Source organism: Suricata suricatta, chromosome 11 (genome assembly GCF_006229205.1).
Source record: "Suricata suricatta isolate VVHF042 chromosome 11, meerkat_22Aug2017_6uvM2_HiC, whole genome shotgun sequence".
In the NCBI taxonomy this organism is placed as follows: domain Eukaryota; kingdom Metazoa; phylum Chordata; class Mammalia; order Carnivora; family Herpestidae; genus Suricata; species Suricata suricatta.
Window position 1 is genome coordinate 26,923,591 of NC_043710.1, and position 27,558 is coordinate 26,951,148.

The 27,558-nt window shown below is 44.7% G+C and overlaps 1 protein-coding gene across 1 annotated transcript in view; it reads right to left on the bottom strand.

The window, feature by feature from the left end:
- The window catches only part of KIAA1549L (KIAA1549 like), a 262,753-nt gene that overhangs the window by 5,512 nt on the left and 229,683 nt on the right, over window positions 1-27,558 (bottom strand). Inside the window, exons 18-21 of the mRNA XM_029915550.1 lie at window positions 20,672-21,022; window positions 9,633-9,730; window positions 7,084-7,232; window positions 5,754-5,905 (exon numbers count right to left, since the gene is read on the bottom strand). Coding sequence (XP_029771410.1) covers window positions 5,754-5,905; window positions 7,084-7,232; window positions 9,633-9,730; window positions 20,672-21,022 — 750 coding nt within the window. The remainder of the gene's footprint in view (window positions 1-5,753; window positions 5,906-7,083; window positions 7,233-9,632; window positions 9,731-20,671; window positions 21,023-27,558) is intronic.

A 27,558-nucleotide genomic window follows, 5' to 3' on the forward strand; every position in this document is an offset into this window, starting at 1 on the left:
TCAAAGCACTATAGATGTTTGACAAAAGGCTCTTCTAATGAGCCTTGCAGACCCAAAACATAGTCTTGAAGGGGTTAAAAACACAAGCATTGCATTTAAGTCTGGCCTGGAGAAAAGGAGCCTAATTTGGAGATAAGAAATAGAAAACAAGGACAAAACATAATCCCTTCACAAGGTCTACATTCTACAAATATCCTCCCTTAAACTGACTTCAGTTATGAGAATGGATAAGAAAATGGGAACCCAGGTACAAGGCCAACACACACAGGGCCCCCATTGTGCTTACATCAAAGAAAGGCTTTCTCAAGCAACTTAACAAGCATTCTTTCTCTTGTAGTTTATGAGTCTAGTAAAATAACTCCTAGCCTCTTTACATACAACTTAACCTATGTTTTAATCTTAGCATTCCTAATTTAAACAGTATGTATATTATCCTGTTTTTTACTAAAAACATCCTGTTATATTCTTGGTTATAAGATTTACTCAACCTCACTGTAAGTACATTACATGACTTGGGTGTAACTTGTTCATTAAAAACAAAGTCATAATTATTGGCAAACAAGCAATCCATACAAAATAAGATAGGTTTGTTACTTTCTTAATGTTGGGGACTGATACCAAGAATGAATGAGATGGTTCTACAAAAATACTTCTGCAAAATTTGTGTCTGTACACGTTTGACGATTAAAGCATCTTATCATAAAGAATTAGTCACTATAAAAATTTCTATTTTCTAACATCATCACTTTCAATAATTAGAACATCTTATCACAAAGAATTAGTCACTGTAAAAAATTTCTATTTTCTGGTGTCATGTTATCTATCACATGACCTATAAATAAAGACACAAAAACAGAGCAGAGATGCCTGCCTGGTGATCAAGAAAGAAACTCGAGGCCCTCTCACTCCTTTTTGCCGACACCGTCCATCCTTCAGGGACTTCTGGACCTGCTGAAGCTGGACTCCAGCACAAGAAGAGAGCTGTGAAGCTACGTCAATGGGCTAGGTGAGGGCCTGTGAGGACCAGCATGAGGGAAGAAGTAATAGGATGCATGTCCCAAAGTTTGGGGCTTTAATTTCTCAAGACCTTACAAAGAAAGACAAAGTAGCAAATAGGTGCTAATGTCAGGTCTTTCCACAGAAGGGTGGTGCGTATTTCCCTTACACCTTAGAGGAAAACCAGAGTTGAGCTGTCTGTGTTCTTGGGCCACAAGCACTAGGAATGTGCAGGAGATGACTGGAAGGGAAGCAGATCCAAGGCCAGGACAGGGGACCTGCCCATCACGTCTCAGCTCAACTGTTCTTCCAGGACATCACCCCCTGCCCTACATTAGCTGAGGGCTTCCTGTAAGGTGCTTTCATGTGGTTTCTCTAGAGTAACAGTCATCACCCAAGATGCCAACACCTGTCTCAGGCCACCAACATTGTCAAGGCAGAACTGTGTCTTGCTTGCTTATCACTGTGCACCAGTGCCCAGAATTATGCATGGCACACAGTGGGGAGTCCCTCAGAACTTGGAGTTCTGAGGAATACAGTTTGAAAATCACTGGAGGGTGACCAGCTGGTGCCATATGTTTGTAAGGGAAGCTGTCATATCCCCTTTCCCTGCATTTCACATTTAGCTGGAGCTTAGAGTGAGTGTCCAACTCTTGAGACCCCTCAAAGGGTTTCTACAGCATCAAGCCTCTTGGTACCAATGGCTGGGACAGACAAGGGATACCTGATCCACTGGAATGCCCTCAGGGTAATATCCAGGTGTTGGGAGCCAGCCTGAACTTACTGGTTGAGTGAAAATTCCTGGTGAAGGTTACAGCAAGTGTGGATGGTCTTTTGCCACCAGGCAGTGACCAATATCTACCCTCTTGTAACTTTCATTTCTGCTTGGGCACCAAACCTCAAAGTGCTTTGCTGATTAGTGTCAGGAGTGGCCTGTCCCCCTGCCCTGTCCCTGAAGCATGATTGCACCTGGTCAGGGAAAAGATGAATAAACCAGATACACCCAAATGTGACTAAGGCAAGCAAAATAAAATTTTCCTCCTAGCTGAGCAATTACCTGATAACTCACCACTTTCTAGGCCTGGACATCGTTGCAAAAGTCACTACTGTGATAAGTGTCAAAAATGTATCATTCATCTCTGGGACTGTGAGAGTAGATATTGTGTCTCCTGGAGATCCTGTTTTTCTGGGAACTTTCTCTTAGAGCTATAAACAGCCTTATGACCCTTACTCATAGAAACTGACAATGCTGTTTGCCTCATGGTTAAAAGTCGATTTTTTTCTTTTTTTAATGGTTTTTATTTATTTTGACAGACAGAGAGAGACAGCATGAGCAGGGGAGGGTCAGAGAGAGAGGGAAATACAGAATCTGAAACAGGCCCAGGCTCTGAGCTAGCTGTCAGCACAGAGCCCGATGTGGGGCTCGAACCCACAAACCGTGAGATTGTGACCTGAGCTGAAGCTGGGCGCTTAACTGACTGAGCCACCCGGGCGCCCCAAAGATTGCTTTCTTAGGGATATACCTGAGGTTTTATAGATCTTGGTCTTACGCATCCTATGGAAAAAAATGTACACTTAAAAAATACCTGCCCTTCCCATTTGATAGCATGAGTGCCTGTAGCTAAGTTTTTTATGACAATCATTACTACTAAGATTAGAATTGTAACTTCTGCAGAATCTATTTTCTGGAAAATTGTAAAAAATTATCTATGAGAAATCATTTACTAAACACACTGCTCTTTCTGCTCCTAGTACCTTTCGCTATAAACAAAGGTAGAGAATCAAACAGAGCAGAGATACCTGCCTGGTGATCAGAAAGAAACTCAAGGCTCTCTCATCCCTCCCCCTTTCACCGACACGGTCCATCCTTCAGGGAGCCCTGGATCTGCTGGAGCTGGACTCCGGCATATAGAAGCAGAGAAGATGAAGAGATGAGATACCCCTCTTACAGTAGATGCAGGCTGGAGCCATCGCATCTTGCTGGCCAAAATTCAGGCCCAGCAAAAACCACCCGTTCCCTAGGCGGTGCCCATGGCAGGCATCACCTGTTGATCCAACACATCCCTCCCAATTCTTCTCCATCCAGCTCCAAGGACGACACCTATTTCTCAACCCAGCTTGAGGTGATTTCATCTGAACTAGCTCCTGAAGTCTGGATGCCTGGGATCAGGAAGGTCACACATGATGGTGGGGCCTTTCTCCTTCTCAGATGATGTGGAAGCAGACACCATCCCTGTCCCAGTTTCTTAAGCTGACAATCAGTCCCTCTGAGCTTCCTGCACTTTCTTTCACATGTGAGAAATCACCTGTCCTCCTCCCCGGTGTGGTTTCTGCATGGGCACAACTGCCCTGCTTAACTGCAGGTGATAACTGAGCCCCAGGAAAGACCCATTTAGGCTGTGGTGATCATGTTCCTCTTATAAACAACAAATAGAAAGCTAACTCTCCCTAACACTGAGAGGATGCGCCCAGAATGACCAAATCATCCCATTAGGAAGGTTAGGTCTTGATTTGCTGGGTTCCTATTCCTTCACCTTTAAGGTAATATGAACCCAACAGCATCTGGAAGTCACCATAAGCCCAGCTAAGCTATCATCTTTAAGTGTCTTGAGGGCAAGAGTCAAGGTTTGTAAAATACTTCTGTTGACTTCTCCACTAGAACTTTCCATGCAGAGAGTGAACCGACAAAGCTGCAGGTTTACTGTTTAATTAAAGATCTACTTTCTGAAAAGCACACAGTATGTTTAGGCTATAAATGGAATTATGGAGTCAAGTAAGCTCTGAACCGATCAACTCATACCCAGTGATTTTAGCTGTTTAAAACAGCCAAGCACAACAACCAAAACAAGCGTAAACAACCAAAACAGATGGCATAAAGTCTCACATTAAGATTTGTAGACTTGGGGCACCTGGGCGGCTTAGTCAGTTAACCATCTGACCACCTCAGGTCATGATCTCACAATTCATGAGTTTGAGTCACCCTCTAGGCCCTGTGCTGACAGCTGATGGCTGTCTCTCTCTCTCTCTCTCTCTCTCTCAAAAATAAACATTAAAAAAAAGATGGTTGGGGGGCACTTGTGGGGAGAAGCACTGAGTGTTATATGGAAACCAATTTGACAATAAACTATTAAAAAAAAGATTTTTAGACTTAACAATAGGGAATCCTTATAAATCACTCTTCACGTTTATTTACTCCAATTTGACAAACAATTCTAATGAATTCAGACATGCTCCATTTGCAGATAATAGCCTATCAACACCTTTATTTAAAGGTGGGTATATCTGTGGACGTGGGGACACTGACAGCAATATAAGGTCCGGTTGGGAGCACAATCAAAGAAAGAAAAAACATATTGAGCATAGTAAGAACTCCAAAAATCATAGTAGTTTGGAGATATCTGATGTAGAGGTAACAATCCTACATCAGAGCTCATCTTACAAATGTCATTTTAGTATAGTAAGGCATCCTAATGATGCTGAATCTTTGTTAAAGACAAATTAAATTATGTTCCTCTTTTAAAGGAACGGGGAAAGATATAAATCATTCCAGAATTTTTAAAAACCCAAGATAGCATATATTTTTAAATATTTTGAAAATTAAAGGGATAAGCTTTGATCATCCAGAAAGTTACTATATGTAGGAAAGCTTTACCCCAGTGATGTTTAGATGTGGCATCACTACAATAAGAATAGACACCAATGCTGAGGTGGAGTTGAACCTGTAGTGGTAGAAGGTCTGGGCCTCAGGGTTTTAGACAGAGAGAAAGATGAGCCAGGCCTTGGACTGGATGTTTGCTGAGTCTAGGATATATTTCAAATGTTGAGACCAAACCCTAAAGTGACCACATCCTCAGGTGGCCCTCAGGTTAAGTCTGGGAGACAGCCTGCCTTTCTTATCCATGATGGATGACGTCACCGAGGGGTTGGGGCAACCCACACGAGAGGCCAGTATTGCGCTATTTTCATTTGCTTGGTTTTTCTCACTTAGAGCCCTTGACAGGTGACTCTGAGACGGAGTCAGGGTGGGCCTATCCAGGTTCGCCTGGCTGCCGCCCTCTCTGGTCTAGGTAGGGCCAGCTCCAGCATCCCACTTACGATGGAGCATGGGACCACAGGGTCATGACAGCACAATCCCTTTGCTAGAAGTCAGGTAGAATGCCTTAGGATCTATGTGCAAAGTAATTCAATCTTGAGTTTCTAAAACTATATCTTCTGATACTCCATCTAAAATTTTCATAGAATTTTAAAACTAAAAGTAACAAATTTAATAACAGCTTTGGAGCCAGACCAGTGCAGGTTTGAATTTTGGCCTTAGCACCTCATGAACCTGTGTGGCTTTAGACGGTCATGTCACCTGACTAGGTCTTAGTTTCTTCATTGGCAAAATGGAACGCATCATGGGAATAATAATACCTACCTGGTAGGATTGTTGTGAAGAATAAGAGAATACAAATAAAACTTCTAACAGGGTGTCTGGCACATAGAAAATACTCAAAAAATGATGGCTACAATCAAAATTTATTTGACTAAGGATCCTCTGCTAGAAAGAGGTGCGATCTGGACCGGAAGGTGGGTCTCAAGTTCCTCTGTCAAAAGACATCGCACCTGACTACACTGTCTCCACTAAAATGCCTGACGTTAGCCAGCTGGTTGGTGGGAAGGGGGCTGAGGTAACAAAACACTGTCTCCTCTCATCCGTCTTCTCCCTGAAGTGTGTGGAGCAGGTAAGGCTGTGAGGGACTCAGCAAGCCTCTCACCGAGTCGGCCCACTGGCTTGGGAGCTCACTCTCTCCTGCATAGGACATCCAGGCCTGGCTCCGGTAGGACGACGGAGGCGTCGGGATGAAGTAGCCGGTGAGGCCAGGTCTGTTGGCAGCTGGGATGGCGAACACTGCCGGCACCGTATTACCTGGCATGGAGCAGATGGACAGGGAGGATTAGGCAGCATCCTACCAACTGGGCTCACGTTTACACAAAGCTGGGGGAAGCTGGGGAACAGGGGCCAACTCTGGCATGGGGGGAGGGGAAATGAGGTGTGGAGCAGACCTCTACCTGCTGCCTAGCCCTGCCCACCTGCCCCATCATTTGCTGTGACTCACACCTGATTTTCCAGAGAAATGACTGCCCAGCTCCCCTCACTGAACCCTCATCAACTCCCCCATCCCCACCCCAACACCCCCGACCTACTGGCAAGAAGAAGGGACACTTTAGTATCCAGAGAGGGTTCTCCCTGGAGAATGGGTGTTTTAAAAAAGCCAAGGAAAAAAACCAAAAGGAATGGATTCATTCCACTGATGGAATTTCTGGACACAGTTAATTCTTTAGTTAAGTGTTGACAACTAAGTGTTTGCAGTTTTAGTCTAAAAGGTATGCTTTGAATAGACTAAAATACCAATTAGGGCATGAAAAAACCTGGATGTTCATTTCAGTATCATTTCTAATAGCAAAATATTGGAAATAACCAATATGTCTGTCATTAGGGGAAAGGATAAACTGGCATATCACATCATCGAATACCATGTGGCAGTTTAAACAAATGAACTAAAAAATAAATAAATAAACAAATGAACTAGATCTATATGTACCTACCCATCCCGAAAACAATGCTAAGGCAAGAAAACAAATGCAGAAGGAAATATATGGTTTGATATCGCTTGTGTACATGTACAATAACAAAAGCATTAATATACACTATTGGGTATACATACATATGTAGCAAAAAGTTAACACCCTCAGTTTAAGGATTGGGAGTACCTCTGGGAAGACGGGGAATGAGACAGGACTGGAGGATTCCATCTGTAATGCTTTAAAGATACATAATAATTTAAACTGAAACCCTGAAGTCTGGCAAATGTTAGTCTATACCCTTACTGTAGCTTATCTTAATATTTTGTCATTTATTTCAGATTTTAAAGAAATAGAACGGTAGCTTTTCTCACCAGGGCTACTGAAGTCAGACATACAGGTGCCAGGACTGCTGAGGAAGGCAGGGAGCAGGTGGGTGCTTTGGGGGGCAGGGGAGTGCAAAGGACCGTGGGGCTGGGGTACAGCACTGGCTTTTTTTCAGTAGTTTCTCCTCTTGCCCACCTGAGTAATTTAAAGCCGACTGGTCCAACTGCGCCACGGACACTGGGCCTCTGGACACCTGCGCGAAGGAGGGGCTGTCGTGCAGCTGGGCCGGTTCCGGCCCCGCGGACTCGCCCATCCTGGTCTTGCTGCCCACGTCCGAGGTGGACCTGAGGGGGCACAGAGGGGCTTCGTTAGTTAGCCGCTTCCCACGCCTGCCACCTGTCACCTTAGGGTGGGGATGCGGGGGCCTTTCAAGTCCTGCGAGGGTGGGTCCTCAAGCCTGGATTTGCCCGCCTCCCCTACCCCGAATAACAAAGAAGGCCAAAACGCCCCGGAGATGGAGCAGCCATGGTGGTGGCCCGAACTGAAGTCATTTTTAGATATTCAAGGTCAGTGCTCCCCCGAGGGCTGGCGGCTCTTGTGTCTCTGGGGAGTAGCAAGCACACTTAATTTCCACATAAAAATAAGCCAGGCAATTAGCGCTGGGTATTAGCAGGGGATGGTCGAGTTGGGAGGGGATGACATCATCAGCAGCCAATGAGAAGGCTCCGTTTGCAGTGCCCGGTCGCTCCCCCTCCAGACACCAGGGCCGGCGACCCTGAGGGCCCCGAGGACCACAGTTCCTTGCTGCTGCTGGCAGCAAGAAGCCCAAGGCTCTAGGAAGCAGAGCCTAGCACTTTCTAGGCGTTAATGAATGACAGAACACTCCCTCCCCCCTACCCTCACAGGCAAGCAGAGAATCCGGCCCATTAAACACATCATATTTCCACTTAGTGCTCAGAATGCCAGTACGAAGAGGGCTGCCCGGGCTCCACAGGGGCCAGCCTCTCCCCCTCTAATAAAGGGTGCTTTAGCCAGTCTCTATCCTCCCCATTCACAGAAGGATTTCAGGCTCCTAAAATTAAAATGGAAGGACGCAAAGGCAGCCACAGCTGGAGTCAGGCTGCCAGCGCACATGGCTCTGAGCAGCTGAGTGTCTGTCCCCGTAGGAGCAGCACAGAGCCACAGCATGGCAGCTGGACCAGGAGGCAGGGGTCTGGGTTCTGGCTACCTCCCCTCCCTGAGCCTCAGTTTCCTGGTCTGTGAAACAAAAGGGGTGGATGACCCTCTCTCCAAGGCTCCTCCCTGGTCTAATCCTCTGGGTCTATGTGGTCAGCAGTGACCTGCTGATACTTGGCAATATGCTGGACAGTGTGGAAGGGTATGAGAAGAAACTGGTGGTTAAGAGAAGAAATAAGAAACAGACACTGGCCTTCAGCAAATGGGCCACAAATGACTGATGTGAAGTTCCTGGCATTCAGAACTCTCAGGAGAAATTGAGGCTCCCTACTATTACCCAGAAAGGGTTAAACACAGAGACTGTGATGATTTGGCTCTACATCAGGGTGACTGCTGGAGGCTCAGTAATGCGGGGTCTCCCTTCCTTTTTTGATCCCTCCATCTTTCTCTTGGTTGCCCTCTTCCACATCCCTGGCTTCCCACATCCTAGTCCACGCATCTGCTAGTAGTTTCAAAAACCCTTCCGAGGAAAATTCCCAGGTTCTGCCCCATAGACTTAGCCCCCTTGGAGGAATCCCAGAGTCTCTGCAATCAGTTTGGCCCTCTCCCTCATTTTACAGGTAAGGAAATAGGGGCAGAGAGCTGAGGCAACTTGCCCAGGGTTGCATAGGATGGAACTCTGGTCTGCCTCTTCCCAACCCACTCTGAGCTCGACTGGAGTCAAGGGCTGGCGTCTATACACAGCTTGGCATTCTAAACTGCCAGAAATGAAAGCAGGGCCATTTGGAGGAAAACTCATTTTTCTTCACCATTTTCACAAAGGTCAGACCTGTCTGTGGTCCACAGACAGGGTGTGACTAGCATGTTGGGGGGAGGCTAGGGTAGGAAGACCAATCAGTGGCTCATACCTATCCCAGGGCCCGGCTGTTTCTTTAACCCTGGACCTGATGACTATTTCAGCATTGCTCAGTGCTCATGAATTTTGTGTTTCTTGCCTATCTTTCTTTAAAACATGTGCTTTTTATATGAACACAGAGCAAAGACAATATCTTTATCACATCTGAGTTAAATCTTTATATTTGAGTTAACACCTTTATACATTTCTGAGTTCATATGTTCTCAGCCTCCCGTCTTGGAAGTCAAGAGTTAGGCTGGGTGCCCAGACATGCTACTCCCTGTCCTCATGGCCACCACCCCTAAACAACAAAGGGATTCCTGGGTACACACATGTGCCAGGAGGGGTCCAGATTGGAGGCAGCCTGAGCTGGAATAATTTTTAGATGTTGAAGGTCAAGGTTTGTGGCTTCCAGGGTATGGGTTGGATGACCTTGAGTTTCTTAAACTGTGGGTTCTAAAGGACTTTCAGTTTCTAATGATAAGAAAGTTGGTGAACCCTCTCTGTGCTCCCACTTCCTTCATGGTACTGGGAGCACCTCAGGCATGAGGGTGTCTGTACAGGTGATAGCACCCTGAATGGGGTGGGCATGAAGGAAATGTGTCAGGTCAGGGTACACAGAACCAGATCCTCTCCAAACATTCCAAGCAAAGCAAAGAAAGGAATGTGTTACCGCCTGAGAGAAGCAACAGCCACAGGGCCAGTCCGAGGAGGTACAGGTGGAGGGGGAGAGCCCATGACCATTTCAGGAAGCTGGGAAAACCTGTATGCCTGTGGAAGAGATGAGCAATAGAGGAAAATCTGTTAAAACGCAGTGTCCATCCACACACAGGTTCTTCTTACTGAAAAAGAAAGCAGACTCAGGTTTTCTTTCCTTCCTCAAAATTTCCTCTTCAATCTTCCTTATGTTCTCCAGCCTCCTTTTCTATCTCATCTCTGGCCAGGCTCCCCTTTGCTTGGGCCATTGTAGTCACAGGGTCCTTCGATTGATCTTAGAATAAGCCAAGTTCTTTCCTGCCTCTGGGTTTTGTACATGCTGCTGCTTCTCTCTGGGATGCTTTTCCTCCAGTCCTTCCCATGGTTCCTTCCTTCATCTCATTCAGCCAGCTCCATGTTCCCCTAGAGCCCCGTTTACATATCTCCATATTCTGCTTTATTTTTTGCCCTAGCAATTGTCACCCTGTGGTGTTCTATCATTGCTTCATTATTTATTTCCTACCACCAGCTGGACTGTAAACTGTAATGTGGGCAGGGCTAGACTGTCAGCTGTATCTTGATGCCTGCAACAGTGCCTGGTAGATCATGTATGATCAATAAATAGGAGATGAATGAATGAATGAATGAATCACCGATTGTGTTTTACTTTCTCCCTTATGGAAAGCAGATTTAGTTGAGGGGAAGTGATGGGTTGGAATTGAGAAGTATGGGTCGAGGTCCTGGTTTGCTGATAAATAGATTTTATATCCCTAAGCAAGTTAGGTGACCTCTCTGGGCCTGGCTATCCCCTTCTAAAATGGGGACAAGGATGCCTTGCTCAGAGGGGTGCTAAGAAGATCAGGCAAGTCGTTGTATGTTTAGTATTTCACCATCTATAAAGCACTATTCAAAGATAAAGGATTGGAACTGTCACAAAAGTGAAGGCTTTAATCAACACATGAGGGGATAAAAGGAAAACAGTCAGAGGATAGACAGGATCAGAGAGGTAGGCCATAGCCTCCTTTAGCGAGAGAAAATCTAGAAATGCTCTCTGGGAAGAAAAGCTGAACTTGTGCTTCTCATTCATCTTTTTCTTTAGGCATCATGCCTGCCAGATCTCTTGAGGAACAAGCTGACAAGACTTTAAGCCTGAAGGCTTCAGGACAAAAAGCAGCAGCAGAGGGAATCCATAAATAGCATTCTTTGAACTGAATGAGGTCTTCTTCCCAGTGTTGTGGCAGACTACATACTCGTAAGGGCCCAGATCCAAGATGAAACATACCTCTTGATGCACTGTGGGAATTGCAAGATGTAAGGGAAATCTCAAGGACCCTACCCACTACCCACCCCCTGCTCCGGCACACACCTCAGCAAACTAAAACAAAACCATGTGCTGAAACCAGAGGTAGAAATAGTGAGTAGTAAGCAAATCTGAAAGTGGGGGAGATGTTGTCTGGAAGACAAGTACATGTTGGAAATAATTAAGAGAGCAAGCTTCAGGACAGGGTGAGGGGGCGGGACAGGTGGAAATGACACATGACCCACCTGGAAGGGGCTGACCCTGGTCCCTTCCATGGAGGGAGGCTGGTAGCACTCAGGCAGGAGCACCTGTAAGTCCTCTTTGGAGGAGATTTCCCTAAACCAGGCTCTCAGGATCTGCACAGATTAAGATGAGCAAATAGTAGCTCATCATCAAAGACCAGAAAACATAGGTGAAAGGAGAAAAACAAACAACAGATTTAGATCTTTAAGGACTTAAGAGTTTAACATTTCCAGATACAAAACAGAAAACAGAAAGGTAAGAAATGTTAACAACAGCAATAACAACAAAATGACCAGACAGACAGACAGAGATCCTATCAGGAATGATCTGGCAGATTTGAGAAAGAAGATTAGAACTTTTAGAGGTGAAATGTAATTACTGAAAGAAAACACTCAATGTAGGGGAAGTAAGGTAATCGATGTGCCATAGATGAAGAGAAAATTAATAAACTAGAAAATGGAATTGAGGAAATTACTAGGAAGCACAAAGAGATAAGAGAATATATATATATATTATACATATATAATATATATGAAATTTAAAAAATAGGGAGGACAGAGTAAGAAGGTCTAAAAGTCCCAAAGTTCAGAGAGGAAGAGAGTCAATATTCAAAGAAGCAATGACTAAGAATTTTCCAGAATTGATAAAATCAGTAAATTAATAAGGAAGTACAATGTATTCCAAGCAGGATAAATAAAACACACGTAGATACATTGTAATGAAATCATAGAGTACCAGAGACACAGAGAACATCTTTAAAGCAGCCAGAAACAAAAGGCATATCATCTACAAGGAGAGGACATTTATTGACATTGGACTTCTCAGTGCCACCCAGAAGAGCCTGGGCAAGTGCTCAAAGAAACTATCAGCCTAGGAGTATGTCAGCAATACTAAGTTTCTAGGACAAGAATCAAAGAAAACATTTGCCCAGATTTAGAGGTATTGGCTGAATCAATATGGAAAGCTACATTTCCATTTCGTTTTTTTAGCATCAATAAACTATGTATGCTGAGGTAGTATTCTGAAGCTCCACTACATCCTAAGTGCCTAGGGGTTGGGCAACCATGATACCCTTACCTTACAAAGCAAAATGCTTTGCACCAAATAGTGCTAAATAAGTTTTTGCTCAATGAATGTTGAGTGAACCAAACCCAGGAGACCAAATTCTCATCTTAATTCAGCCATTCACATTCTGTAGGCAGTCTCTCTGCACATTATTTTTGTTGTTTTTCTTTTCTTTAAAAATTTTTTTTAAACACTTACTCATTTTTGAGAGACAGAGACATAGTGTGAGTCAGGGAGAAGCAGAGAGGGAGGCAGACAGTGAATCCAAAGCAAGCTCTAGGCTCTGAGCTGTCAGCACAGACCCTGATGCAGGGCTTGAACTCATGGACCAGACTGTGAGATCATGACTTGAGCCAAAGTCAAACACTTAACCGACTGAGCCACTCAGGCGCCCCTGTTGTTGTTTTTCATTTTCCTTATGAAATAAGGCATTGGAGTAGCTCATGGGCTTCCAAATAAACTTTTCTATAGCCATGAAATCACTTTGACGTAACCTGAATACATAACTAAACTAAAGCGAGATTCTCTGGTTGAAGTTGGTGGTGGTGGTGGGGTGCCCTGGTGCATTTGGCTCTTCACGTACTTGCATGATGATAACCTGGAACCTCCCTGAACTCTAAGGTTTTGCAGAGAGTTTGAAAATCATTGTCTTAAATGCCCTTCCAGCTTATACTCCATTATTATCAAGAAACCAATAAGTAAGGACTTGTCTTTCCCAAAATAGAGAAAGGGGTTTAGAGCCCCTCTTCTCTCTTCTGGCCTCTCACGATACTCAGTAGAGGAGACAGACAATTTATTTTTATCCCTGGTTCCTGGAAGGCTTATTCTTTGCTCAACACAATTTTCCAGCCAAGAAAAAGTCCTTCTATGCTTGTATCTGTCCTGTAGCACTTTACTGAAGAACTGATGAAAACTTCTGAGCTTTTGATAAGTACCAAGGGACCTGTCTTCTTCGGAAGATTTTTCCAGTTACAGGCAAGACTGCACAGGAGATCAGAAAGTCCCCTTTGGGCTGTATCCTCAGGACCCTGGGGTAGCCACAGGGGCCACATAAAGAGTAGAACCTGTGCTCTGTGCTTGGGGACTCAGAGAATTCCCTCCCACAGTGTCTTCCTACCCTTCTCACCCTGTGCAGGTTTCCCATAGTTCTAAGCCCTCCTGGCTTCACATTCTGGTTTCTCTTGATGTGGATCGGGAAGCTTGGACTGCTTTGTGATTAGGATTTCACTGGAAGCTATTCTTGAAAACTGTTGCCTGACTTCAAGCTCCCACTTCCACTACAGTGGCCATAATGTGCCCAGCCTGGCACCATCATTTGGGATCCCTGCCCTCTGGCTAGAAAGGAGATCCAAGACTCAGAATGGAAGGTAGTTTTTGTAAATAGGTCTGAGGTCTCTGATGTGGAAGGAACATGGGTGTAACTAGAGTAGGCCAGCCAGTCTTTGGGCTCAGAAGTTTGGCTGTAAAAGTAGAAGGGGAAAAGGTGACTACATAGTCTACTCAAAGGTTCAGATGTAATGTCCTTGGATAGAAGGTTATGGGGGTGGGTCAAGGCCATTCTCTATAGTAACCTCAGGAGAGAGTGAACCCAGGTGAGATCCACTGTACGCTGGTCCCTTCCTGTGTAGGTGCATCCATCCCGAAGGAGGAATGTGGTCAAGATCAACCTCAAGGGTAGCACTATAAAGGCGACAGGTCAGAGACGGCAGCTTGTGCCTAGAGGAACAGGTCAGGGGGTCTCAGGCTTTGCACTGGTGGAGGAAGGAGGACTGACAGGGCAAAGTCAACCCACCCTCATTGGAGGCCAGCCCCAGGTCATAGTGGATGCACAAATCTCTCCATACCAGCTAACCATGCTGGGTTGTACTGAATGGTGCCCCTTCCAGTGCTGATGCTGACAATAGCTCCAGGCAAAACAGGTGTCTACCCAAGTCTACATGCGGCTGTACGTAACTTCATATCCTGGTGTAGGAAGTAAAATCTTCCAGAAGGATAGTTCTTATTTAGTTGAAAACAGAGGACTTGGTAATTGAAGACTAACCCTGTAGTGAAAACCCTGTGCCTATCTTGCTCTGTTAGTTCACCGGGAGCTACTGATAGGGCAATATCTAAGGCTTCCAAGGCCTCTGGAATCATAAAAGGTTTGAGCTGGAAAGAGAGCAGCAGACACTGAGACCATATACTTTACCTTAACCAAGGAGGACACTAAAGCCCAGAGAGGTAAACTGAGTTGTCTAAAAACACACAGCCAGTTAAGGGCACTGTCTTTCAATTCTGTGCTAAGGGTAGTGTGGAACAGAGGAGATGGGTTTGAAATTAAACAGAACTGGGGTTGAATCCTGCCTTGATACTTACCAGCCGCTAGATCTCAAGCAACTTACCTTGCCTGTACCTGCTTTCTCACTAGTGATGGAGGTTAACAGTTTTATAACCCCATTTCAAAGGCTGTTTGAAAGACTCATTTTATATGTTAATGTAACAGCTGGCACACATTGGGTTCTCTATAGTAATCCTCTCTTCCTTTGAGACAGGATAATATTTTGATACAGTAACTTTAGTAATTAAGACTCCCCCTCCCCCCACAATTCCTGAAGGCCAGGGCCCTTCCCCTGCCCCAAGCAGCAAGGGCGTCCTACCTTCCTGCCCCCGGGAATGAAGGGGACAGCCACTGAAGAAGGCCCAAGAGCCAGTTCTCATTGGAGTTTTGATAGTCCAAACTCTTGAATTGCAAAACTTTAGGATTTTATTTTAATTTATTATTTTTTAATTTACATTTTATTATTTTAAAAGTAATCTCTACACCCAACATGGGGGGTCGAACTCATGATCCTAAGATCAAGAGTCATACACTCTACCAGTTGAGCCAGTCAGGTGCCCCCCTAAAAGTTTAGGATTTTAAATATCAAAAACCTAAGCTCTAAAGCACTCAAGGCCTAAAGTTGATGCCAAAAGAAGAGATTTGGAAGAAGCAAGTTATGTTTAGATTACTGCCTCTAGATGAGGTCAACACCCTTAGGCGAAGAAAGGGAGGAGAGGGGGAGGGAAGCCAGAGAGCTTAGATGCTGATGGGTCTGGAGAGGGGGCTCTATGTCCTGCCTCCCTCTGGGGGGAAGCAGGGGAGAAGAGGATAATATGAGGAAGAAGCTAGTGAGGGTGAAGGGATAGGGTGTGTGTGTGTGTGTGTGTGTGTGTGTGTGTGTGTGTGTGTGTGAGACAGAGCGGGAGAGAGAGACAGAGACACCAAAGGATAGACAGAGAAGGAGAATGAGCATACTCAAGTATGGGAGGGAGAGGGGGTCTGGAAGGAGCTTGGACCAGGATACAGCTGGGCTCTACCTGGACCAACACCTAGAGACTAGATGGAACCAAGGACTTCTCGGGGATGCCAGCCATAGTAATTCAATGAGGACAAACTGAAACCAGATTCTGAAGCCTTCTTCCCACTGCCTCTCCATGCTTTGCACCATGCAGGGCCCCTCAATAGCTTAACCCAGGAGGAGGGAGGGAGACCCTGAACTGAAATTGAATTTTTGGCACATGAAGAAGATAAGCAAAAAATAAAAGCACATGTCTTGCACCCCTGAGTTTCGTAGGCTAAGTATTCTCCAGACTTCATCTCCTACCTCCCTTTCTCGCTTCCCAAGGAGCCTTTGCCAGATGTTGGGTACTCAGATGGTTTTCAAGGGGGCTTTCTCAGGGCAGTCCGGAGGCAAAGATCGCCAATGTCAAGGCTGGCCAAGGTGTAACAGTGTGACCTGCCTTCAAGGACTCCCAAGAATTGGACAATGCCCCATCAACAGTGCTGGGATGGACCCTCTCCCTATAGTCCAACTTCCTCAAACTGCCAGTGACTTCTGAACAACCAGGAGTGGAGGAAGCTGAATAAAAACATTGAATTTCCGACCCACCTGGCCAGATGGGAGCTCAGAACAGATTCAAATCTGGTTTGTAGAAATATAAGAAACATAACCAGCTCTTGAACCCAAATGTTTTGGTGGATGTAAATTCATACCTGACATGTCTGCCTATCTCATCAACAACGGTTTTGTTTTATTTTTGAGGGGAGAGGAGGGAAAAAAGCTGTAAGATTCTCAATTTCATTTTAATAGAGATGTCTCCTTTACAAGCAGCAATGACCGGAATAGACAGAACCCTCTCAAACTGAGCAAGCTTCCTTATGAGATGATCACACTCTGAAGTTCTGGAGATTTGAGTCTCCTCAGGGTCTGCAGGACATCCCTAGGGCCAAAGGCAGGAAAACATGTAGTCTTTGAAGTCAGCTCTAGGTTCTTATTTTGTGTCTGCCCTTGACAGCTGTGAGACTTTGGGCATGTTTCTTTACTTCTCTGAGCCTCAGTTTTCTCATTAAGTACATGGAGATAATAATAATATTGGCTTCATAGGATGCTTAGAAGGGGCGATGTCTACACAGCGCTTAGCTTCACATCTGGTATGTGTAATGGGAGCTCAACAGATGGTAGCCATTGATGTTGTTATAATTATTACTGCTCATGGCATCTGGAAAACCTCTAGTGGGGAGGATGTTTTAACCCTGCTGCCTTTCTCCAAATCCCCTGCTCTGACAACCACAGGAAGGCTGTACAATGTTTTCATTCCACTTGGCACAGACCCATTAGGACTTCTGGCAAAACTGGATGGGACATTAGGTGTCAGGTCCAATCTCTTCACAAATTCAAGGGGTGAAATATGATCAGGACTCTTCTGAACTGCAGTGCAGAAGTCCCAAGCTGCCGGCAGTAACCTTTTCCATGATATAAATGCCATCAGGCTGGCCCAGCACATTGAAAACCACCAGCTTCCAATTATCCTCCCACCGGGCTCCCAGTGCTTCCTTTTAGGGAAGCTGAAAAGTAATCATAGTTATCATTCTAAATTGCTACCTTTTCTATTGATTACCACATTATCATAGCACAAGGGGCTCGGCAAGAACATGGGTTGAGACTCATTATTTCTACTGTGCATTGTTAGTGATTTTCTCCTCTCATGAAAATAGGGACCACATGTGTTGGAGAAAAAAAGGCGGAAGCCTTAATAACAAAAGAACTGCCTTTAATATTGTTCTGGTTTGATGGCCCATCTCTCTGCCATGTTCTCAGTTCTTTTCCAGTTTCCGGTGGCCTAATTTTTTAAGAATATAATGCTGATGTTTTTGCCCTTCTTGGTACAACTGCCAACCCCAAATTATAACAAACAGAACAATTTTTAGATGGTTTTGTTAAATTGAGGCATCGTGGATGTGGATTCCGTCCGCAGTTGGAAGACATCCTGGTTGTTTTTTCTCTCTGAAACCAGATCTCTTTATGGATCCCAGGAAGCTGGCCTCCACCCAGAGCCAGATTCTCCAGCTGTTCTTGAGAATCATCTTTAAACAGAAGTGGAGGTTCTCTGGGACCCTCGGGTGGGGCATCCAGAGCATGCTCTTAAAGGAATTTAACAGAGCAAGAGGAGGAAAAGATGGAGTCTCAGAACCATCAAGAAAAGGGATATAACTAGTGGAATTCAGTGAAAAGGACAGGATATTTTTATAATGATGACTACCATATACCAGGTGATTTGAGATGCCGGGCATCATCTGAAAGCCCTCTGATTAATATCAGCAAACAAGCAGTGGGTGCTCATCAGGAGCAGGACCGCGCCGCGCATTTTACATGAATGATCATTTCACCTCACCGTGGCCCTCTTGCCACCACTATTTCATGGCGGAGGCATCTGAGGCTCAGAGCTGTAGCCCCTGGCTAGGGTCATTCAGCTGGTGTGTGCCATTCTACTCTGTGCTAAGGGAACATCCAGGCAGGGGGTCCATGTGTGGAGATCAAGAAGGATCTGAAGTCAGTGTGAATCAATACAGAACGGGGACAGGGGATTTTTCCAGGGGACAGACACTGACGAGCTGCTTATACATGTGGTGAAATTAGGATGTTTTCTCAGTCTCTGTGAGACAAAATCTCTTCTTTCCCCCATAAGGGTGGGTACCAATTTAGTGGACAATCAGAAAGCTCTAATTGTGCAAACAGTAACATGATGGCGAAAGGGAAGTATTTATTTATTTAATTTTTTTAGTGTTTATTTATTTTTGAGAAAGAGAGACAGAACATGAGTGTGGGAAGGCAGAGAGAGAGAGAGAGAGAAAGAGAGAGGGAGACACAGAATCCAAAGCAGGCTCCACCAGGCTCTAAGCTCTCAGCACAGACACCAATGCGGGGCTCAAACCCATGGACTGCGAGATCATGACCTGAGCCAAAGTCAGATGTTCAACCAACTGAGCCACCCAGGCGCTCCCAAAGGGAAGTATTTTAAAGTTCATGGATTTGTAAGGTTCAGTGAGAATTTTTCTGACTCTTTCTGGACAAAGGATGCTTGGACTTTAACTGAGAAGAGCATGTGGCTCCAGAATTGCTGACACTCTTCCGGAGGGCAGTGCTTCTTGTACATATCCAGCAAACCTCCCTGATGGCGAAGGCTAACTCATATTCTTGAGATCTAGGCATTAGCCCAAAGTCTTCTTTTTTAGGTTAAAAATATTTTAAGAATTTTGCATCGTATTCTACTAATATCGCAGAAAATGGGATGTAAAAAAGATGGCTGGTGTTTACCCCACATGCTTTATTGCCTCCAGATTTGCATGTCAGAGACTGAGAAGATGGTTCCAGTAAGAACCAGCTCTCCTTCTGATAATGTCTTCCTTTCCTCAGACTGGCTTTTACTTAATGAAACACCACACTCACCAGCAAATGGAAGTATTCTAGCCTCTGTGGTCACCCAGCATCTCACTGAAGGTTTGTAAGTTCGAATCCTTAATAACAAATCAGTTATTGAGAGCCTAATCGGCATGTGAGTCAAATTTCCAGGACCTGCTCACCATAGAGTGGATAGATGAAACAGGAATTCTGCACTTGCCAACCTAAGGACAAAGCTTTGCAGTGATGATGGCACCAAGCAAACCCAGCTGCCCTGCCCCAGAGGTTCAGTCTCTCCTGTTCAAGCTCAGCCAACAGGAAACGTAAGGCTAGACACGGACAGTCAGGGACAGGGAACCGGCAGAAGGTATGAGGAGCAGTGTCAAGGGGAGACATCTCAGTGACTTGGAGGAGAGGAGAAATCTGGAGCAAAGGAGAACAATAAGGAAACTCACAATGCTGTTCAGGCTGTGTAGTTTTGTAGCATAACAGCAATTTATTAAGTGCCTGTGTGGTGTGGACTGTGGAGGGTAGGGGTGTGAAATTGTCACAAGGCTCCACAAGCCCACAGATGTCCCAAACAGTCTACTGCAAATGAAAGAGGCAATGCAACATAGCACAAGGGAGAACAAACAGCATGCTGGGTAAGCACATGGGCTCTGGTGCGGGACTGCCTGGCTCTGGGTCCCTGCTGTGCCCCTTCCTGGCTGTGTCACTTGAGCAAGTGTGTAACCTCAGTTTCCTCATCTGTAAAACAGGGACAAAACAAGTGCCTGCCTCGATGGCTTGTAGTAAGGATTAAATAAATGAGCCAGCATAAACATGATCAATACCTAGTAACTAAAACACTCAATAAATGTTGGCTTTCGTTATGTAATTACATATTACAACAACAATTTATAAAGCTCTATTAATGAGTAACCCTTGGGGATAGGGCACGGACTATCACAAGGATGGATTCTGTACATGCACATTGCATTGTTTATTACGGTCTATGGCTTATCCATCTTCTAAAAAAGACATCTATAGATGCTATGGTAATGAATGAGATACATACTAATTAAAATTGTTTAAATCATGGAAGCTTTTAGTCACTGGGCACTTTCTCAGATACGGAAGTGCAGTTACCACTAAATGTAATAATCATGAATGACATTGCTGTAGCATCTCCCTCGTTGTGCCTGGAATGCTTCTAAGTGCCTCAGATACATCAACTCACTTAATCTTTACAACAACCCTAGGAAGTGGGTTGTTTTTCTTGTTCATTTCACCAGTAGAGAATTTAAGTGATGTCTCCAAGGCTAGTAAGTGGTAGGGCAGGGATTCAAAGTCAAACTGCCCGCCTCCGGAGCCTCTGCTCTGAACCACCAGGTGCAAGGCCCCCTAACGTGCAGCTCTGCAGTGTGTCTTGACATCTAAAATGGGTCCTGACACTTAGAAATGCAGGAAACCACCAGTGCATGAAGAATGAGGTCAACCCTTTACAGGAGGGACAGTAGAAAAGGAAATTCATTCTAAAATGTAGTATGGTTTGATGTAAGGGCTTCCTGTATGCTTGTGCCCATAGGCTTAGGCTTGGGTCCTGGGTGGAGGATGGGACGAGGGTCCAGAAAAGTTTGTCTCCAAATCCCAAGGTGGTTTATCACTAGAAGCCCCCATTCTGGGCAGAGCTGACCCACTGGTGGCAGGAGGATGGAGCGTCTGACTTACCGGCCGAGGCAGACTGTACTGGTACATTTCTGGGCGATAGGTGGGTACCCACTGCACCCCTGCCCTGGGCCGCGTCATGGTCCCCGGAGCGCTGGTCACCACCTCCGAGTAGGGCAGGTGCTGTGCTGAGCCATAGACTTCCTGGTGCCGGCTCTGGCCTGCATGGCCCGCAGACGCCAGGCTGAAGGCCTCCTCCAGTAGCATATGCATCTGCTGCCTGACCTCGTCGATGGAGGGCTGGGAGCTCAGTGTGGAGGTCTCCGAGTGACCTTTCATCTGCCGTGATCGGGCGTAGCCCCGGGGCTCATTCACTCTGTCAATGTTGGTTTCCTCGATGATCTCAGGCTCCGTCTGTGGGATCAAACACATGCCCATTGATTTGTTAATGAACTGTCCTCGCCATTAATCTTGTCTATACTTACTCTAAAATGTTCAGTGTGGACATGTGATATTAGGCGTAGTGTTCATTTATGTCATCTCCTAGCTGCCCCGTCTGGAAATCATGCACAGTGGTGGTCAGCTAGCATTATGTTAGTAAGGTCACACTCCACTATCCTTGTGCACCTCACTTTTCCATAGCTCAAGTGATGCAGCAGGCTTAGCAGGCTTTGCTAAGGATGATGAGAAACGCCTTTTCATTGACAGCATTAATGAAAATCTCTAAAGCCTGTAGAGAGATTCTCCACCTGCATGCATTTTAGGTAAAAGAATCTAGAGCAGAGGTGCCTGGTGGCTCAGTCAAATAAGCATCTGACTTCGGCTCAGGTCATGATCTCACACACTTTGTGGGTTCAAGCCCCACATCGAATTCTGTGCTGACAGCTCAGAGCCTGAAGCCTGCTTCAGATTCTGTGTCTCCCTCTCTCGTTGCCCCTCCCCTACTCATGCTTTGTCTGTCTGTCTCTCTCTTTAAAAAATAAATAATAAACATAAAAAAAGTTAAAAAAAAAAAGAATCTAGAGCGTCTGATAGTCTAAGTGTTGGCGCTCTAGACTAACTCTAAATGGTCCTGTGTCCAGACCTTTAGGGAACTGCTGCCTGCCTGATGTCAATCATCAGAGAAAGCAACAAAATCCTGCCTCTATATCATTGCTCTCAAAGTGTGGTGCAACCTGGGCTTTCGCAAGCCCTCCAGGAAGATCCTCATGCCTGCTCAAGTTTGAGACCGATTGATCTGGAATGTTCCCCCAACTTCTTCCTGTGAACCTTCCATTTAGGGAGCAGCCACAGTACCTAGGTGGGCAGGGGCCGGGGCGCCATCAGTTTCTAGAGCAGGCTGCATGGACTGTCTTATGCTTGCCTGCTAATGAAAGCTTATTCGATGAATCTGCCTGTGTCTTGATCTCTTGGTCTGAGACTTATTTTTGTGATACCCTGAGAGGGAGGTTGTGGGAGAGTTGTTAAAAGGCATTCACTTCAAGCATGTCCATGGCTACTGTAGTGTGCCAAAAGAATGTGAGCGTTCTATGAGAATAAATCAGCACAGATCAGTTTGCCATCCTGCTCTCCATCCATGACATAAGTGACACACTGCCACTTTAGCAAAATTAGACAATACAGATAAGTCATGGGGAAAATCTAAAAATCCATTAACCTTTGGGGGACTTATTCCACTCCCAAGCCTATCCAGGTGTGCGTGTACATTTCTCCATACACACATACCCATTTAAAAAGATTTATGTATTTATATCCCAGTTCTTGGTGTTTATTATCATTTTACATAGAATGATATTCACCTACCTAGGTGCCACGATTTAACAGCTGTGTGACCATTGGCAATGTCTAAGCTTAGGTTTCCTTGAAAACCTAAGACATACTTTATATACAGATTATTTATTTTGGAAAACAATCCCAAGGAATAGGAGTTGGGGCCTAGAATGAATAGATTGGGGGAAGGAAAAAAGCCAACTAAGGACTGGCACTAAATTAATGATGCTGTGGGCAACTGAAACTTAATCCCACCGGGACTCTCCCAGGAACCAAGCAGAATATGCTTTAAGATTGTTGAACAAAATGTTGTCTACCAGTCCTCAGCCCCCATCAGTCAAGGGTTGCTCTAGAAACTGTCCTTGCGCTCTGAGATCAGTGCAGGTGCTAGATGGGTGCAACGGGCTCCCACAGGTGTCCCACAGAACAGAGACAGAGAAGCATCAGGGCAGAAGCAAAAGCCAAGGGACAGCTCAGGTGACAAGGACAAGTTACTGCTGTGGAGGGTGGAGGCTGCAGCCAGGCCAGATCTAAAAGGTTTGCTGAGAAGATAAAAGATAGGGCATGAAGGATTTTCAACCCGGAAAACTACTTAACTTCCTATCACTTCAGTTTCATCTGTAAAATGAGGGTAATAGCATCTACCTCCAGAGGTCTTACAAGGATTAAACATGATGATACACAGAGTTTAGAACAGTAGCGTACAGAGAAACACAGTAATAGTAGTCACCGTCATTACCATAATTGCCATTATATTACTCTTATATATTCGCCTGCACCTGTTTCTCATGTAATTACTATGCATAAAATGGATACATGAGGTAAAGCACAAGAAAAGGTCACCAGGTAACTTGTTCATAAAGGAAAGTCTTTCCCTCCATAAAGTCCACATGGAAGGTCAGCAATTTGTTATTTTTCCTATTTAAAATTTTTAATGTTTATTTTCGGGAGAGAGAGTGAGGAAAGTCCAGAGAGAGAGGGAGACACAGAATCCGAAGCAGGCTCCAGGCTCTGAGCCGTCAATACACAGCCCCACTCAGGGCTTGAAGCCATGAACCACGAACTCATGACCTGAGCTGAGGTCAGATGCTTAACCCACTAAGCTACCCAGATGCCCCTAGTTTTCGTATTTTAAAAATACATTTACTTTCCTTTAGTATTAAATTAATATAAGGGCATTAGAGAAGAAATAGAAAATACAGAAAACACAAAAAAGAAAGGAGACATTTCCTGTAATAGTATCACCCAGAGTTAAGGCTTGGCCTTAGTTCAAGATCAAAAGATGAGGTCTATCAACATTCAGTTCTAGATTTATCAATAACCATCTACAGTAAGAATTGAGAATGCTATTTTGATATGAACACAGGCAAAAACAGGTACTGGAGTAGAAGGCAAAATCACTTTTTCCATAATAAACAAACTCCAAGACGCTTCATACCAGGGCTCATGCCCCCACGGGGCTCTTATAAACTGGGGATCTGCAGGGAAAGGTTTGAGATCGCTCTCCCAGAAATGTGCTCCCTGATGGCTTGGGGACTCCTTCCAGGGTAGTGAATGCAACTTCTGACAAAAATTTTCTTCACAATGCATAGAACATTCTGGATAGAATTTCAGACCCTGGAAAGACTTGAGGAGACCATTTAATTCAAGCCCCATTTTACAGATGATGTAATCAAGGCCAGAGTGTTTAAGTGACTTACCCAAGGTCCCCCAGGCTGGTAATGGCAGAGCCTGGTTCTCCCAGCTCTTGGCCCTTGCCTGTCCTGCTGCACCTCGCTGCCTCTCACATTTCCCTGTCAATACTGGTTGCTACCCACATGCTGCCCTTCCTCCCTACGTCCCCATCTCCCTAATAAATAATGGATGCTTAATACTAAACTACTCCCAGGTGGAAGATTAATGGCACTGGGGTGAGCTATGATTTCTCCCACCCCTGAGCTGTGCTCTGCATTTTCAGTCATATTGGTGGATCTATTATGTGAATTTATAGTTGTGCCTTAAGCAGGGCAAAAATATACTTTTTAGCAACACCTCCCTACTCTGCAGCTCTCCCAGGAGCCCTGGGGCGGGGCTGTGCTGGCTTGGGGGGCTTGGTTCTCTGAGTACGGCTGTTGGGAAGAGATAACCGTGGCTGGGGAGGTGGAGACACTTTCTCCAGGCTCCCACGGCAACCACCCCACAACATCACAACAGAAGTTAGAAGTTAGCCTGTGCTTCCCACCCCAGGGTTTCCATTTCATATGGGAGAGGGCTTCCCGCTAACGGGAGGGCCCACAGTTATAACCCAAGTAACCTCGAGATGTTTTCCAGCCTCCTATTTTCCCACTCTTCTCACTTAGTTTTTCAGTCTCTCGACACCTACCAATGGAAACAAGACAAGCTCTCATTATACTCTGGGCTCTCATTATACTCATCACACTTGTATTTGCTTATTTAATGTCTGTCTTGTCCAGGCCTGGACTCTCCCTGAGCCCCTCTCACCTCTGCTTTTTAGGAGCTTAGCGTCAAACACATGGAATATCCAGAAAAGCTTTGTGAAATTAAACCAATAAGAAATCCTGTCCAACTGCCGATGGGGTCGAACTTGAGGTTACGTTAAGGGGCCCACATTGCCTAACACATTCATTCCAGTACTGATGAACCATATGACCCACAGGCAAGTCACACGAACTTTGCAAGCCTCAGTCTCCTCATCTGTAAAATGGCGGAGTTGATCTTTTATCTGTGAAGGACCTTCTGGTTCCCACATTTACTGTTTCTTGGACTCTGTCTGCCTCAGGGGGGCCTGGGTTCCTCTGAGGAAATCCAATGTCTACTCATGAATGGAATACCCATGCCCAACCTCCTTCCTCACCATGAAGCAGTGATAAATTTGCTTTTTTACTTAACAGTTGCTTTACTTCAACTAGACCCTGGGTTGACAGTTGTGGATACAGCAATTAATATCATAGTGACCCAGCCCTCAAGGAGTTCCCAGTATACAGGAGGAGACAAATAATAAAGCCAACAACAATAATAGCAGTTAACAGTTATTCACAGCTTATGTGCCAGACACTGTTCTAAGTGCGTTGTACATATTCACGTTTTCTTTCCGTGACATGAGGTAGAAACTATGAGTCTCCTTATTTTACAGATGAAGGAATATGATAGTTATAGGCATTGAATATGTTGCCTATAACTGGCAGAGCTAGAATTTGAACCCAGAGATTCCAGTGCCCATTGTACATATCTAAATAGAGCCATTACCATACCACAGATATGGGCTCTGACAGAGGGACAAAAAGACTTCTGTGACCAGGAGGACAGACTGTAAAATAATTACCAAGGTAATCCATCTCATAGATTACTAGAAATACAGAAGACACCAATACATAAACATAAAAGTGTTTCTTCTAAGAGTGTCTGGTACATCAGCATGTGATAATTATTAGCTGCTATCATTATTGTTACCATTTGCCTCACCGCATAGATTGGGAGTGCCTATGCCTTATATTCACAGCCTCCGTTCCAGGGTCTAGCCCAAAGCTGGAACCAGGAATTGTCTTTTGAGTGAAAGAACTTAACATAGCACATGCTCAAATGTACTTGAGCCCCTGTAATGGGCCAGCCTCGTACTGAGTTTTCCACGCATGTTATCTCACCCATCTCTGACCACCATATGGTTGTGCACCTATTTTCCAGATAAGGCATATCATGTCTGCTGACTTAACTGGTCCCAGCCCTTCTCCCTAACTTGCATGTTTCTGAAAATACCTTTTGATTTTATTTGACAGAAAGGGGGAGACAGGAGCAAAGACAAAACTCCCAGTGTTGATAGATGCTTGGCTTGGGTACAATGTTGGGGGCTGCATTTGGGACAAGTAATATATTTTTAAACCTCTTTAACTTGAAGTTCACTACACTTGCTTCTCCAACCTTATACTCTTGTGAAGCACTGGGGAACTAATTTTCTTAAAAAACTATTTTTATAAATGAATCAAGATGTATTTCAATAAAAATTCTAAGAAATTAATCAGGGAATGTTCATTCATGGCAGGAAATTAGAAAACACAGATAAGCAAAAAGACGAAAATTAAAATCCACTCTAATCCTACCACCAGAAATAACTACTGTTAACATTTTGGCCTCTGTGCATGTCCTTCCAGATGTTTCCTACGCATATGAAATGGGAGGAAGATTACCAATGCTGGAGCACGGCCTCCCCGCCCCCTGCCCTCCAATTCCCACTATACCATCCTGGTCGATTGGAAGAAAGCTCAGTTTCTCTTCTCCCCACTTCCAAGGAGGGCCCAGCATTGGCCACATATATTCTCCTGCTTTCATGATGAAAAATATGAGATGGAAAAGAAAGAACAGGCAGAAGGGTTGTGGGCTGGATTTTTAAGTGGGATTTTGGAGGGAGGTGCAGAAGCAGCTATGACATGTGACTGGGAGAGGAATTGAGGAAATTTAAAAAGTATTACTGGGCATAATATAATAGCCCATAGCCTTCCTGTATATGAGAAATATGAGTGAAGGAGTAGAATTATTTAAAAAGTACTTTTGTTAACATAGACACTCTCTCAGACCGAGCTATCTGGGTCATGATTTTATAAACAGAACACACACAAACAAGGTTTTTTATAGACTGGGATTACATATAATATGTTGAAACCTTTTTTACACAACAATATTGTGAAATATCTCTGCCAGTAAATATACGTATTATGGGTGGTGCCTGGGTGGCTCAGTCCGTTAAGCATCCGACTTCGGCTCAGATCATGATCGGTCATGATCTCGCAGTTGGTGAGTTAGAGGCCGGCATTAGGCTCTGTCCTGACAGTTTGGAGCCTTGGAGCCTGCTTCAGATTCTGCATCTCCCTCTCTCTGACCCTTCCCCACTTGTGCTCTGTTTCTATCTCAAAAATAAATAAAAATTTAAAAAAATCAAAATGATATGTAAAAAATATATATGTGTGTATATACATATATATGTATATATATACATATATATAATAGGGAATACCTTTAAATGATTTCATAGCATTCTGCTATATGGAGTTTTCAGGCTATATGCAATAGTCCACTATTTTAGGTGGTGTCCTAACATCTTCCTATAGAAACAAAGCTGAAATACGTATACTTGTGATTAACACTCTTCATAAACCATGGATTCAGCCCTGGGTTAAACCCCTAGAAGT